Source organism: Microtus ochrogaster (assembly GCF_000317375.1).
Source record: "Microtus ochrogaster isolate Prairie Vole_2 chromosome 14 unlocalized genomic scaffold, MicOch1.0 chr14_random_1, whole genome shotgun sequence".
Lineage (NCBI taxonomy): Eukaryota > Metazoa > Chordata > Mammalia > Rodentia > Cricetidae > Microtus > Microtus ochrogaster.
This window is the reverse complement of record NW_004949096.1, coordinates 2,233,309-2,248,919: the sequence shown is the minus strand read 5'-3', so window position 1 is coordinate 2,248,919 and position 15,611 is coordinate 2,233,309. Positions and strand designations below refer to the sequence as shown.

Below are 15,611 nucleotides of genomic sequence, written 5' to 3'. Positions count from 1 at the left end.
TTTTAGGATGCTCAGCAGTTTCCCATTCCTGCTCTCCCAAGGACCAATTAGGAGCACTCGCTAGTTGGGTAGAACCCAAAACGCCTCATGATGTTGAGGTTGGGGAACTAGTAGGAAGGGAATGATCTATTGCCCGAACACCAGTATCCCCATAGAGACACAGCCTTATTTGCATTGGCAGAAGAGATTCCGGGTCATGGCTCCTCCCTTTTATTCCATACTCTTTGAAAAGGTTTAGTTTTCATCAGGGGAGAACACAGTCTCGGATGCAGCATAAAAAGGACACCGTTTGTCTTCTTCTTGCCTCCTACAGCTTTCCACTCCGACAACGCTGCTGAGCGCCTTTGCAGCTCAATTAAGGATGGGTGGAATTCATGAGAAGCGGTGACTGTAGCCAGTAAGTACACAAGTAGCTGAAGAGATCAATGCAAAGCTGGTGGGATGTTTTAAATATAGGAGATGAGTAAGCGTGCACTTTTGTGAAACATAGGCAGAATTGTGTTAAATATACGTAGTAAGTTAGTAAACTGTAAGGCATGCCACAGTTAAAATAAATGGAAGATATGACAGAACAGAGGGTCACTTGCAGTCAAAATCGGAGTAGAAAAACTGATACAAAAAATCGCGGCATGTCTAAACCGACGGTTTAGTCAGACCTAATTCAGTCCCATTTAGGTTGTCTACCTACTGCCAGGTGTGGGTTGCCCCTCTTCAAGTTGTTGGCGGGGGCTTGGGGGGGGGGTCCTCATAGACTCCCAAAATAACACAGCCATTTGGAATCAAGAACTCAGTGGAACCACTACACTAGAGCACTCCGTGAATAGAAAGAAGGGTTAACTGATGATCAAATTGCCAAGGCTATGTGTGTGTTGGGGGGGGGGGTACAGGGAGGCATTTTAAAAAGCAAAAGCAGCAGAAAAGCCATCAGAGGGGAAAACTTTGAGCGGATGTAGGTTGTTCAGACTGGCTAGGAGCAAGACACCCTTGCCCAAGAGAGTTGGCCTTTGGGCAGAGTTAGGGAGGCTCCTGGACGATTAAGAGAAAGTCCTTGTTAAACAGAAGCCTTGTCTGTTTACCTGGCCAGGGTCCTTCTGATCTGAGCTTAGTCACCAGCACTATCTTTGAGGGGCTGCTCTGGACCTAACAGAGAAGATCCCACAAGTACACTGTCAGCTGAGGACTTCTTGGCAGTTGATGGGTAGTGGGGAAGAGAGAGTCAGTTTTCTTCACGGCTGCAGCTCCTGATACTCTTCCATGAATGGCCCTACACAGATACTGATAGCACTGAATGCGCTCTCTCTCCCTCCCTCCCTCCCTCTCCCCACCCCCTCCTTTGGAGGGAGAAATGGTGAGAAGATTTGAAAGGAGTTTGGAGGGAGGGAAGGAAATGGAATCTAAATCTGTGAGCGTGAGCAGGCCCAACTTGTCTCTTCCCTTGAGGGCTAATCCCACGGAGGTGACCTCTACTATGAAGGCAGGTCCAGTTTAAAATGGCCTGCTTTCCCTTCCCTTCCAAGCCCTTTGTGCGGTCCCTAAGAGCAGGACCTTGGTTAAGTTCGGTTGATCTGGCTGAGTCTACCTAACTTTCTCAGGCCTGACTCTAAACTGTAAAACTGTACTTTTCTTACTTTTTGCTTCGGATGCTGGCCAGAGCTTAAGTTTGCTTTGTAAACTTAGTTTTGGACTTTCTAACTCTTTTTTTCTGAAGTTCTAGCCTTCTACCCCAAGCTGCCTGCCCTTGGTGTCTGCCCTACTTGATTGTCTTCTCCATAGTCATTTTTGGGGCAATTGAGATTAACTTGCCTGACCTGGATCTTTTACTCAAAGAGCTAGCTATTTTCATAGTGTATAATAAAAGAGAGGGTTTTAGAATGTATTTAGTTGGAAAGAAGCAAAAATAAAATGTGAAGGGGATGCCTTTAACCCCAGCACTCGGGAGGCGGAGGCAGAAGGATCTCTGCGAGTTCAAGGCCAGCCTGGTCTACAAGAGCTAGTTCCAGGGCAGGAACCAAAAAGCTATGGAGAAACCCTGTCTCGAAAATCCAAAAAAATAAAAAAGAAAAGAAAAAGAAAGAGTAAGAAAGAAAGAAAGAAAGAAAGAAAGAAAGAAAGAAAGAAAGAAAGAAAGAAAGAAAGAAAAGAGTCCGTTCCTGAGTTGCTTTTAACTAACTCTCCTCCAGGGTGTGAGGGTACCTGGGTGCATAGGTTTGGTAACCTGCACAGGACAGATTTGCAAACGAGGTTAAGGAAGCTCGTGGTTGCTAAGAGCTTCCTAAACTCCCTATCCTCGCGGGAGGCCGCAAGCACCCCAGGGCGAACATCTGAAGCAAGTCTTGCTTTGGATTGAGTCATCTCCCCTCTTCCCCAAACTCAGACCTTCCGCCTCCGGAGGCGGCCGCACTGGCTTCCGCTCTAGGCGGCTCCCGGCTCGTCTTTATGGTGCGCGCGGCCTCTCTAGGAGCACTCGCCGTCCTCTCGGTGTCCGCGCGGGGCAGGCGGGAGTGTGGAGCACCGAGCCTGGCCTGTGCAGATCCGGTGCTTCCGGACCAAGGTGCCGGAGCAGCTCGAGTAGACCGGGCCGCACGGCTGTGAGTGGACTCTGCGGGGAGCACCTGAATGTGGGGGGCCGCGGGGTACCCGGAGGAGGAGAAGGGAGGGGAGGCCTGCAGGGCGGAGGGGGCTTGTGGCTTGCAGCAGCCTGGCACCTCGCCTTGCACTGTCCGCAGTCGGTTAGCCACCGCTTCTGGGCCACAGCCTGCAGTTTTGTAGTTTGCAGTGGGAGTGGAACCCGGGGCCTCGCGCAAGCTGCGGGGCTCCACTGCCGAGCTGTACACCCCCAGCCTCATCAGTTTGGGGACTCGCTCCAGCTGAACTGCCCAAGCGATCCGCCAGCCGTCTCGGCCACCTGAGTAGTGCGGGTTACAGATGAGGGTAACCGGGCCTGACTCTAGTTTTTGGTTTAGATCCTCCTGCCTCTGCCTCTGCCTCTGCTTCCCTCCCGAGTGCTGGGATTAAAGGCACGTGCCACTATGCCAGGCTTGTTTGTTTTTCAAAACAGTTTATCTGTTGCCTTGGCCGTCTGTAGACTGGGCTGGCCTCGAACTCACAGAAATCCGCCTGCCTCTGCCTCCCAAGCGCTGGGATTAAGAGGCGTATGCCACCTCGTCCGACTTTAAAAACTGTTTTGTACGTATGTTATTCAGCTTGCATGTATGTCTGTGCTCCAGTGCGTGCCTGGTACCCAGGGAGGTCAGAATAAATCGTCTGATTCCCTTGGAACTGGAGTTACAGAAGTTTGAGAGCCACCATGGGGGTGCTGGGAATTGTACCCAGGTTTTCTGGAAGAGCAACCAGTGTGCTCTTAACCGCCAAACCATCACTCCAGCCCCCTCTTTAAGTTTTAAATTCACAATCTTTCCGCCCAAGTCATGTGAGGATTTGGTTAATCATTTTAGTGGGTTGATTTGGTTTTGTTTTTTAAATTCCTACCCTAGTATAGTGTACGTGATAGGTGTGTGTTGGACTGTCTGCTGGTTTGAATCATTCTGGTGTGGCTATAACAAAGGGGCTTTAATGCCTGCATCCCATACAGGGTTGGGGTGGGACTAACAAGTAACCAGGTATGATGAGCAGAAAGACTTGCAGTTAGTCTTTGGCATGGATTGGTGGAAAACACACTGTAGAGTGCCTGCCTTCACCCTCTGCAGTGATCCTGGGAAGAACTGCTTTGAGTCTGTGGGATGTAAAGGCGGCTTGATCTGGTTGGAGAACATGTAACCCTTGAACCACCATACTCTGAGGTTTTGCTGGGATGGCCAGTGATTGGCCAGACTTGATGGACCTAGAAAGGGAATGAGCAGTTCAGTGCATTATTCATAAATAAATAGAGACACTGGAAATCCCGAGCTTCCTCTTGGATGAAACCCCCAGGGATAGAGTTAATGTCTGTCATGCCTTTAATCCCAGCGCTCAGGAGGCCGAGGCAGGTGGACAAAGGCCAGCCTGTTCTACAGAGTGAGTTCCAAGACAACCAGGCCTACACAGAGAAACCCTGTCTTGGGGGTGGGGGGAACCTGGAGCAAATGGTTTAGTTCAATACTTGTCAGAGGTGTTTTTGGAAAACAAAATGATACTGATCCATTCAGAAGTTAAAAGTATAATTATTCAATGTTAGTATTTGTCACTAGGAATGTCTAGGTATAATTTTGAAAGTATTTGAACACTTGGGTTTTATTAGAACTATTGGAAAATGTCCTTAAGTTTAGGGAGCAATGGTTCAAATTCATGAGATCAAAATTAGCAAAAAGTTTTAGGGGGGTAGTGTTTGTTAGAGACTTATTAGTAGAAACTACTTTTCTTGCCTTGGGAATTTTTTATACTATAGTCATCAGAAAGGATGTCTGGAGCATACTGATCCTTCCTATTCATTTCTTTAATTTATTGTTTGAGCTAGTGTTTCATTGAGCAGTCCTGGAACTCATTGGGTAGACCAAAGCTGGCCTGGAATTCAGAGCTCTGCCTGTTGAAGGCATGGGCCAGCAGCCTTTTACTGATTTTCCACAGAAAGGAAAGACTGGTAAATCATTACTGTCACACAAGTGTGCATGATGAGTTTTGCAAAAATCAACCAAGTAACTGCTTAGAAATCGGTTTAAATGAAAAGGTGTTTTACTGGTAAGATGTTCGTGGTGAAACAAGTAAATGGAGGCCAGACTAACGTAGTCCACCGTGCGTTAGGAAGTCCATCAGACCTCTCCACCTGTTTACTGCAGAGTCCATCAGACAGTGTGGTTCTGGTTTTTGCTAGGTCTGAGAGTGAACAGGTAGTAAAAGTGTTTCTGAGCTGTCGTAATGGCACTCACTTTTAACCATAGCTCTTGGTAGGCAGAGGCAGACAGATCTCTAAATTCCAGGAAAGAACCTGTGTTTCTGACTGTTAGTTAAGGGAGGGGTTGCATCAGTATCCTGGAAGAACAGAGCAGCCTTGCAGGTAAGGGGAGCAGCATGAAGCTTTTGAAGAAATGTCTTAGTAATTGCAGACCTTGTTCCCAGCACACAGATCACATGAGTAAACAGATCCAAAGGGCTGTGCGGCAGAACGTTAACCTAGAGGAGGGCAGAGAGCTGCAATGAAGGATGGGAGAGTGGAGCAGAGAAGGGACAACCCCTGTGTGAACTTGGAAAGCAGAATGTGAGTGACCCTCACAGTGGATGGCTAGCCTGACTCTTGACACGCACAAGCTGACTGAGACTCAGGGCCACCTGCCTGGACTCACTGATAGTTTACCCAAGTAAATGGTGTTGTAGGGCCCTGAATTTTAATGTTTATAAATTTCATTTTTTTTTTCTTCTGAGACCGGGTTTCTCTGTTGCTTTGGAGCTTGTCCTGGAACTAGCTCTTTTTTTTTTTTTTTTAAGATTTATTTATTATGCATACACTGTTCTGTCTACAGGGCAGAAGAGGACACCAGATCTCATTACAGATGGTTGTGAGCCACCATGTGGTTGCTGGGAATCGAACTCAGGACCTCTGGAAGAACAGCCAGTGCTCTTAACCACTGAGCCATCTCTCCAGCCCTATAAATTTCATTTTTATTGAACACTTAGTATTTGATCAGATTATATGTGTGATGGAGGGGGGGAGGCTGATGTACATGGAACCCAGAGATTGATGTTGGACGGCTTCCTCAATCATTCTCCACAGTGTGTTTTGAGGCTGGGTCTCTCTGCTCTGCCTGGAGTGCCCTGTTTAGCTAGATTCCCTAGTCAGTGAGCCCCTCCTGTCTCCATTTCCCCAATGCCATGATGAGAGTATATACCAGAGCACTCAGCTTTTTGGCTTTTGTGGGTTCCAGGGCTAACACCTGGGTCCTTGTGGCTAACGCTGAGCCAGCTGTGTAGTACCAACATCCTTGTGTGAGAATGAAACACTAACCCTTGGCTATGGCATTTAAACTGAGCAGTTCCTGTAACTTGTTCTTCAGAAAATCAAGTTTAGCAAAGGCTCTGTGCTTACTAGAAGGCTCTGAAAATGGGGTTGTCAAATTTACCAGATAAAGGTACAGGATTGCCCAGTTAGATATAATTTGAGACAGGTGGGATTAACCTGTTAGCAATATGTAGGGCATGATTAAAATACAATCTTTTAATGCATATCAGAAGCACAAATTGACAAAGTTGACTGATAATCCTATATCTGGTAACAACTATCGACAATTCTCCTTTAATGGCGACACCAGAAAGATCCTTACTTTAAGACAGTACCGTGACTGGGACTAGGAAGATGGTTCAGTAGTTAAGAGCACCGGCCGGCCCCCACCTAGCAGCTAACAGCTGGAACTCCAGTTCCAGGGCATCCAGTGCTTCACTTTGTGCATTGCACCGACCCTGTACACAGATTTCCATGCAGGCCAAAAACCTATACACATTTTTAAAAATGCAGTGATCAGACAGACAGTTTAACAATTGACCCTTCAATTTTTTTTTTAATATTTATTTATTATGTACACAGTATTCTATCTGCTTGTATTCCTGCAGGCCAGAAGAGGGCACCAGACCTCATTACAGATGGTTGTGAGCCACCATGTGGTTGCTGGGATTGAACTCAGGACCTTTGGAAGAGCAGGCAATGCTCTTAACCACTGAGCCATCTCTCCAGTCCTGACCTTTCAAATATTATAGTACTCTACGAGCTGGGATTTCTAAAAATAAACTTCCTGAGTTCCGAGATAACATTTTCCCTCTCTTGAAACAGTCTAGCCAGACTAGCCTCCACAGGCTTCTTAAAAGCTGAGAATGACCTTGAATTTCTGACCGTTCTGCCTCCCCAATGCTAAGATTGTAGGAGCGTTCCCTCACTCCTGTTTATACAGCATTGGGGATTGAACCCAGGGCCTTATGTCTTATTCAGGGAGTTCTGGGCAGAATGCTCTTGAGTTTCCTGTTCCAGGCCATTGTTAAGGATCCCCTCTGCATACTGAATTGTGATCATTTCTACCTTGTTTTCTCCTTCACTAACCTAGACTTTCTTCTTCGGTTCCAAGTTTTTGGATCCTTGTAAGAAGTGGCAACCAGCACTTCCTTCTCATTCTTCTTTGACCCAGATCACCCACCAAGTTGGGTGTCTTATACATAGCAACAACCACGCAACTGTATCGTGAATCGCTGGTAGTCTCATCCCACAAGGCTTTGTCAAGGACTACAGTGTCTTCTCTGCTTGTTCAGCCGATTTCAGGCCATCGTAATACTTGCACAGCTGACTGCAGTTTGTTTCATTAACTTTCCTGAATGCACGTCGTTTACCACAGGTGGGATACCAACCCCAAATCTAAATAATGATCTCTCCTGGTGAGCCAGTGAGTTTATTTGGCTTATGTTATAGAATATCGATAAGGTCGTTTGTACGAATGTAGGTAACCCTGAAACAGCTACATCATTTCAGAGGCTCACCCCATCATGAGGGACAGCTACTTGGAGGCTTTATCCTCGAATCCTTCCTTCAGTTAATTTAGCACTTTCTGTGTCACTGTGTGTGCTTCTAGTCTCACTGTCAGTTAGTTGCTATGGTTACCAGACCAAAGTAATCACCATTCCAAGATGGCTGTGGGATGGTCATGCTATGCCCAGAGGACGAAGTCATACAGCAGTGGTCTCAAGCCTTCTGTCTTTTCTTGTAAAGATTTTAGCCTTTAAGCTTTGTGTGTGTGATTCTTCATCTGTAGATCTATAGCTGGTGTTTGTTCATCCAGAAGAGATCTAATTTGTCTTTTCCCGTGTTAGCCAAAAATCTTTTTCATTTTGACTTTTAATGCCCATTTATTTATAGTACCACATTATACAACAAACCCCAATCAGTTTGTTTGTCTATACTACAGCAGTATCATGCTGTCTTTAATTATCTTTCTAGTAAATCAGCCATTGTTTTCTTTTACATTTTCTTGGACCTTTTCTCTTTCATGCAGACCAGATAACTCCAGCGTGATGGGGTAGAATTTCCAGTTATCTTTATAGATTGACATGGTACTGAATTTGTAGAATTCCATAAGGTGTCGTGTGTCTTTTGCGGCTTTCGTATATTATGTAAAGCACACAGTGGTCTGTTTCCCAGCATTGTCTGTTGCACCTCTGCTGGTTCTTGTTTCTTCTCTTTCTCTCCTTACATCATGTAATGTGACCTTCAGTTGTGCTGTGGCGGAGTGTTCTGGTGTAGTTCTGACCTGACAAGGACTGTTTCTCACATTCCGGGACTAATTACATTCTTACTTACCCTGGGCTGTGGTGTTTCCTACTTCTTGTTTGCTGTGTTTTACCTTTTGATTTCTAAGGAAGTGCTACATTTTACTATTTTTGGCAGTTTTCCAAATCAGTTTTCAGTACAAATCTGTCTTTAATGTTTTCTCTAGGTTAACCTACCAAAGAAATTTCTAGACAAAGAAAACAGGGGAAACGTGCTAGACTCAAGGATGATGGATCCATGTTCAGTTGGAGTCCAGCTTCGGACCACACAAGACTGCCATAAAACCTTCTATACTCGGCACACAGGTTTCAAGACTCTGCAGGAACTGTCATCAAATGACATGCTTCTGCTTCAGCTTAGGACTGGAATGACCCTCTCTGGGAATAATACAATTTGTTTTCATCATATAAAAATTTATATTGACAGATTTGAGGAGTTACAGAAGTCATGTTGTGACCCGTTTAATATACACAAAAAGCTAGCCAAAAAGAATCTGCATGTAATTGACTTAGATGATGCCACGTTTCTGAGTGCAAAGTTTGGAAGACAGCTGGTACCTGGTTGGAAGCTTTGCCCAAAATGTACCCAGATCATCAATGGAAGTGTGGATGTTGATCCAGATGACCGCCAGAGACGGAAACCGGAGTCAGATGTATGTATAGATGCTCTTGTGCTTTCTACAGTTTGGGACTTAAGCTAGACAGAGTAACTGTAAAGAATTATATTTACATTTTTATCACATTCCTTAGCATATAACAGATTTAAAGTTGAGGTGAAATAAAATTATGTTTCAAAATGTTTCCATACACTCAAGGTCCAGAATAAACACTAAACAAGGGCTTAGAAAGAAAGAACCTAATGTGCCCTAGACTCCAAAGCTGCAGCTTGTATTCTTGGACCTTAGGAAGGAGACATTAGGAACGGCCTTTAGATCATTGGCAGAGGCCGACCCGGGGAACTTAGATCCTTTTTGGGTACTGAAGTAGCTAAATGGATGTGTCACCTACTGGAGAGACTATACCAGGAAGAATGTCTCTTTGTGTGCAGGAAGGCTTGAGAGAGAGAGAGAGAGAGAATCAAAGACCTGGTTTCTAATTGATATGATTAATTTCTTTTGGTTTTGGGATGGGGGCTGACTCTGTAGCTTACTGGCCTGTACCTCTCCATGCAGTCAAAACTGGCCTCAATCTCATGGCAATGATTCTGTCGGCCTCCCGGGAACTAGGAATCCCAAGCATGAATCACAGTGCCCAAAAGTCATTGAGTTGAATTGCAGTTTTTCCCCTTTGAAATTATCCCATTCTTTCTTGTTAAAGATTTTTAAATATTTGTGACTTTTTTGGTTTTTCAAAACAGGGTTTCTCTGTAGCTTTGGAGCCTGTCCTGGAACTAGCTCTTGTAGACCAGGCTTTCCGTGAACTCACAGAGCTCTGCCTGCCTCTGCCTCCTGAGTGCTGGGATTAAAGGCGTGCGCCACCACCGCCCAGCCATTTGTGACTTTTTATAAAGCTTCTGTGTCTAAATTCTGGATATGGTTAAGGTTAAACTTAGGGCTTCCTGTTCTCAAAGATTGCACAGTTTTGCATTGTAAAGTATGAGATATTGTTTGCCTCTTCCCTGTCCACGTGCCTTTATGCAGGTCATGTGACTGTATCAGAGAAGTTGAGACTCACGGAGCTGCGTGTATCCTCTCGGAGCACTTCTCAGAGCTCTTCATAAGCATTGTATAATTTTTGATGCTAGCATACTTTCTCAGTTTTTCCTTCTTGCTGAATTAATGAACAGCTATAATTTTAAGTTGTGTATGTTGTGTTTCTCTCGGGCCCATCTCCAGGACCAGCACTATCTGAAGGTCACCGTAGCCACTTGCTGACTATCCCTTCAGCATCTTCACCTCACTCCATTGTTCTTTCATGGCCAGTACCCCATCATTTAGTCTTTAGGTGTGTAAGAACACCTTGAAAAACAACTTATTCTTGACTTTGGATGTATAAAAACATTCCAAAAGACCACTTATTTTTACCTCCTCAAATAACAGACTTAAATCCTTAAGCATCAGAATGTTGTTTTGTCAAAGCCTTAAAAAAATGTTACATAGTTCAGAACATGAAACCTAATTGCTTCTCTCCTCTCAAAGAATTGTTATTTGGAACCTTGGTTCTGTGCTGTTGGGTGTGTGATGTCTTTTGCTGTCGTCTCTCCTTGTGGCTGTGGTGACAGCCATTGCTATATTCAGTGTGCCAGTCTCTGGCACCTGTAGTCCAAGAGACTCAAATGACAAAAGCAGTGCAGATAATTAATAGTAAAGATGGCATATAAACTAGAAGAGTGGATTTTTCCACGCACCCTCCCGAGTGGGGCTGCTCGGGGTCGGTGCTAAGTGAAGTCCTCCTGTCTGGTGTGAGACTAACTGACGCGCTGATCTCCTTCCTCCATCCAGGGAAGAACTGCTAAAGCTCTGCGCTCCCTGCAGTTCACAAACCCGGGAAAGCAGACAGAATTTGCTCCAGAAAGTGGTAAGAGGGAGAAAAGGAAGCTCACCAAGAACTCGAGCGCTGGCTCTGACAGGTAGGCTGCTGGCCATCATCTGGAGCTGTTAACTGTTCCCAGCGGCATGGTACCTATGTTTTTCTTTTAACTTTCAGTTTTCTGACCAGTCATTCTACGTTGTATTCAGAGTTAGTAAAAACCTTCCAAAAGCCTTGGCTGTTACTCATAGGAAAGTAAAGCTTCTATTGGAATTCCAGAAGCTTCTTTCTGAAGGGTAGCATAAAGTAAATGATGTAATGTTTTGGAGTGAGAGTTAAAACAGTTAAAGAAATACCTTAGAGTTTGGCAAAGTTACTGTTTGCAGAATTGGCTACTGATGATCTCTGCTTCCTGGGAGAGAGCTGACCAAAAAGGTCATTGTACTTATGAGAGCCCAAGAGTACTTTCGATTTTGCACAGGTCCAAAGTAGACAATACAGTTCTAGTACAGTCAACAGAAAGAACAAGAACTAAGTTATTTATAATATATCTTTAAATTAAGTACGTCAAAAAAAATACTGAAAAATTTATTATAACAGGTCAGGCTATTTTCTAACTGAAACCAACATTTTTACCTTTATTCCTTTTCTTAAGTTTTTCCATTGATTGATCTGAGATATTTTCAGACCAGATTTGCCAGAAGTCATTAAGAAACACAAAACAGATTGATTAGAGTGTCAGACCTCTAGAGGGTGTGTCCTGTGTTCACAAGCAGTGTCTGTCATTTGGTAACTAGTGAAACAAGTCACTGCCATTCCTGTGTAAGCTGTGTGAAGCCGTGTGCATACATCCGAGTGTGTGTATGTATGCAGATGTCTGTGTGTGAAAGTCAGGAGAACTGGAGTCTGTTTTGTCTCCTGCTTTGGGTTCGGGAGGCACCTCAGTTACCAGGCTCGCACGCCATCTGTTTGCCGTCTGAGCACTGGAGAGCCTTTTGACTTTCAGCACTCATTGGGTCACCTCCTCCCATCTGAAATTTCTTCTGCAGAGCAGGAATTAGGCCTGGAGCCTGGTAAATGATGTGCTGATCCCTTCAGAAAAATATTTGTCTGCTTAATTTTTTCATTATCTTATTTTCAACTAAATATTTGAAGATAGCATGTATGAAGTGCAGCTCACTGTTTTATTTTACAGACAAATTATTCCAGCAAAGAGTAAAGTCTATGACAGCCAGGGTCTGCTGATTTTCAGTGGCATGGACCTCTGTGACTGCCTTGATGAGGACTGCCTGGGATGCTTCTACGCCTGCCCCACCTGTGGGTCCACCAAATGCGGAGCAGAGTGCCGCTGTGACCGCAAGTGGCTGTATGAGCAAATAGAGATTGAAGGAGGAGAAATAATCCATAATAAACATGCTGGGTAATTTATAGTATAAAACTTTGAGTCTTTAAAACTCCTTTCTCTCTTTCTAAAGTCCTGTCGCTTGAAATGCCACTATAGCCTAACATTGGAAAATAAATCTGAAATACTTCAGTGTGAATTTGGTTGCATCGGGGGTGCTTTACAGTTGTTTATTTGATCTAAATTTAGATGGGTTGTTTCCCCAGAGCCAGCTCTAAGCCTGCCTGGGTTATTTCCCCAGAGCCACCTCTTAGGGTTCCATATGCACAGATTTCAGTAGTGAGGGTTTAGTTGAATCCTGCCCATCTCCTTCCTACCTTCGTGTTTCCCTCAGTGTACTATTAGCTGCATGGAGTTCTAGCTCAGCAGTGCAGAAGTCAGGGTATGCTTAGCGGCTGTGCTTCGTGCTCTGTGCCAATCGTGAGCTGCTTTTCCGTTCTGCCAGTGTTTGCTCTCTGTACACCTGTTATTTAATTCACTTACAGCAAAGCATATGGTCTGTTATCTCCCTGTCACCCATATGATATTTTACAAAAGTGATCACCCAAATACCTGGCCAGCAAAGAAGTAAGCAGTGACCATTGTGGATGTAAATTTGGATCAGTCGTGAATGGAATTGTTGACGTCGCTGGTCATGGGAGTCTTGCTGCCATTGCTGTTCCGGAGACAGACGTGCCTTGAGGAACCTGATGCTGGAAGCTTCCCCACATCGCTGAGGAGAGAGGCTGTGGTGAGCAGAAAGATTGTCCCAGGAAAAGTGATGGTGAAACCTTCCCATTCAAGGCTGTTTATTGTAAATGGATATTTTGCAACATTGGACTGGTCAGAAAAGTTCCTGCTTAGTGTGTTATTAACAAAACGGGCAAATACTTCAGACTACTTTTGGGCAATAAAATAAAACTTCAGTTCTGAGTACATAAACTTTTATTTTCATGTCCATTTATAGCTACAAGTTGTATTATTTTGATGGATATTTAAAGGCCATATAGCGGTCCTCATCCCCCTTGGTTATTAGCATTTCTGGTGTTGTGGTCCTGCACTGATGTGCAAGTAGGCCCAGCCCTTAGCTGGGAACAAGGCCTGTGACAAAAAATTGATCTCAGTGCAACACAGTTGTTGGATGTTAGACTGCTTTAAAAATGACCTAGATTCCTAAGTGCTAAGATACAGTTCTTTTCCTCTGACTAGAGATGAGCACAAATGCTCATGCTGTTGGCTTTCATGTTCTTTATGAAAATTAGTCCCTGGGGAGAATTCCTTCCTCTTTTTCCATGTAAAGCGTGAACACAGTACATGATGAGTAAAGTAGGTTTTTGTCGCGGTTGCTGTCCATTGCCACAAAGGCACCATGGCCAGGACAGCTCTTAGAAGAGGAAGCATTTTCCTGTGGGCTCACTTGCAGTTCAGAGGCTTAGGCCACTGTGGTAGAGAGCGTGGTGGTGTGCCGTCAGGTGTTGGAGCAGTGCCTGAGACCTTTACATCCTTATCCACAGGCAGAGAAAGGCTGGGCCTGGCCTGGACTTGTGAAATCTCAAAGCTCATCATGCCCAGTGACACACTTCCTCCAACAAGACCCTTGTAAAAAGTACCTCTCGGTGGTGATTAAGCCTTCAAATGTGTGAGCCAGTGGAGCCATTTGTATTAAAATCATTGCAGCATTATTTCTGTGTTCTGAGAACTACATACCCATACAGTGAGGATTGAGAGTTCGGAAAATGTCACTTGAGGGGGTGATGAAAAAAATAGAGAAAGTAGAACTTAAGTTTCTGGATAGTGATTAAATCTCTGGGAGAAATTTGTATGGGTGTAGTGAGTTGAATTGACCGCTAGAATACCATTTTTGTTCATTTTGTTATCTCTACACTCACTGGTTTTTCTTTGATAAAAATTTTAACTTGGAATTAAATGTTCTTTTAAGTTAAAATTTTTCTTTGGCCCAGCTATCAGAAACTGATAGTTCTTGGATCTGAATTTCAGCTGAGTAGTATCAATAAAGCTTTTAACTACATTTTTAAATTAAAAGGCAGAATTTTTTTTCCTAAGTTTAACTATTTTGTAGGGGTATAGGTAGACTCCAGTTTTAAATGGATCCTTAGGATCCTTTGATTATAGTCATTTTTTCTTGTTTCTCCTTTGATTCCTAAATGTGCTTGTGCTCTTCAAAGCATTTTTTGTATTGTTTTGTTTTGTTTGCAGCAGGACCTTGCTCTATAGCAGAGGCTGGCCTGGGAGCCCTGCAGACTTCTTACCTCAGCCTTCCCGGGCTGACATGCATCTGTCACCACACTGCCAAGTTTTAGGCATTTATTTTTGCTTACAGCGCGAGTCTATTTCTAATGGAGAAAGATCTTATATAAAATGGCTATATTTCAGCATTCCCTTGAACAGATCTTTTTGTAGACAGTAATAACTTTTTCCAAGGGGAAACATCTTGAATAGTTTTGCTGTTTGTTCTTTGTCCATTTGGGGACCAAACAATGAGCATATTGCAGCGTTTGTAGACAAATGTATATCCGATCTTGAGTAAACTAATAAAGACTGTATTTTAGAAACAATGCAGGCTTGCTGTTCATTATTTTAAATGTTTGTGTGTGTGTGCGCGCGTGTGCGTGCGTGTGTACGTGTGTGCGTGTGTACGTGTGTGCGTGTGTGTGTGTGTGTGTATGTGCGTGGATGTGCAGGCCCCAGATTGACTTGGATGCCTCCTCGATTCCTTGCCACTTTATTTATTGAGGCTGGATGACTTCCTGGCCCTGGGGCTTGCTGATTGGACTGTTCTAGCTAGTCAGCTTATTCAGGGAGTCACCCTTAGTCTGATTACAGGTGGCCACCACACTCACAGACGTGGTTGCTGGGGATCCAAACCCATCCTTACTTGAGCAGCAAGCGCTTTATCCGCTGAGCCAGCTTACCACTGAAAAGAATCCCTATCTGTTGTTAGGTTTGTTTAACAAGAACATTTGAATCTTTGGGAAAGTTTTACCTCCCAGAAATCCATATTTCTCTACTCACACCCCCTCAACCTCCCAAAAGGGAGGTTGGTTGACTGTGCCGAACAAGGGGCTGGTCCTAGCTGGACCAACCTTTCACATGAAACTTCCCACTTAAATCATAGTCACCCTGTGAAAAAACTTAGTGTTTATTGAAAGTTCATGTGACACCTTAGTTTTTGCTGACATCTGCTGGTGTCTCCTTGAAAATAAATATCAAAGACCCAACAGTTTATGAACCTAGGAGCCAAATAACCCTTTAGCTTTGTAAGTTGGTTCTATTAGGTGACATCAAAGTTGTGGAAAGCAAACTATTTTGGAAACTAAAAGTGTACTATTACTTTGTGAGCACCATGGTTATGTTGGGAGGTCAGAGGACACCTAGATTTATTTCTCTCCTTCCACCTTTACATGGGCATCCAACTCAGTTCACCAGACTTTTGCCAGATGAGCCATCTTCTGCCCCTTTGTTTTCTGCTCGGTAATGTCCTCAGAATCCTCAAAAAACCATGCCG

General features: G+C 44.2%; 1 protein-coding gene across 5 annotated transcripts; it reads left to right on the top strand.

The window, feature by feature from the left end:
• Positions 1-2,467: 2,467 nt before the first annotated feature.
• Arl14ep (ADP ribosylation factor like GTPase 14 effector protein) lies at positions 2,468-14,658 on the top strand. 5 transcript variants are annotated; one of them, XM_026787795.1, is made up of 6 exons: positions 2,485-2,588; positions 5,053-5,191; positions 8,403-8,888; positions 10,677-10,804; positions 11,900-12,124; positions 12,592-14,658. In XM_026787795.1, exons 3-6 carry the CDS (start codon positions 8,463-8,465, stop codon positions 12,644-12,646), a joined length of 834 nt encoding a protein of 277 aa, XP_026643596.1. In that variant the 5' UTR covers positions 2,485-2,588; positions 5,053-5,191; positions 8,403-8,462; the 3' UTR covers positions 12,647-14,658. The 5 variants fall into 5 exon arrangements, with proteins under 5 accessions (XP_005364103.1, XP_026643596.1, XP_026643595.1 ...); XM_005364046.2 differs by lacking the exon at positions 5,053-5,191 and having other exon boundaries at positions 2,468-2,588; XM_026787794.1 differs by lacking the exon at positions 5,053-5,191 and having other exon boundaries at positions 2,485-2,618.
• The last annotated feature ends 953 nt before the right edge of the window (positions 14,659-15,611 follow it).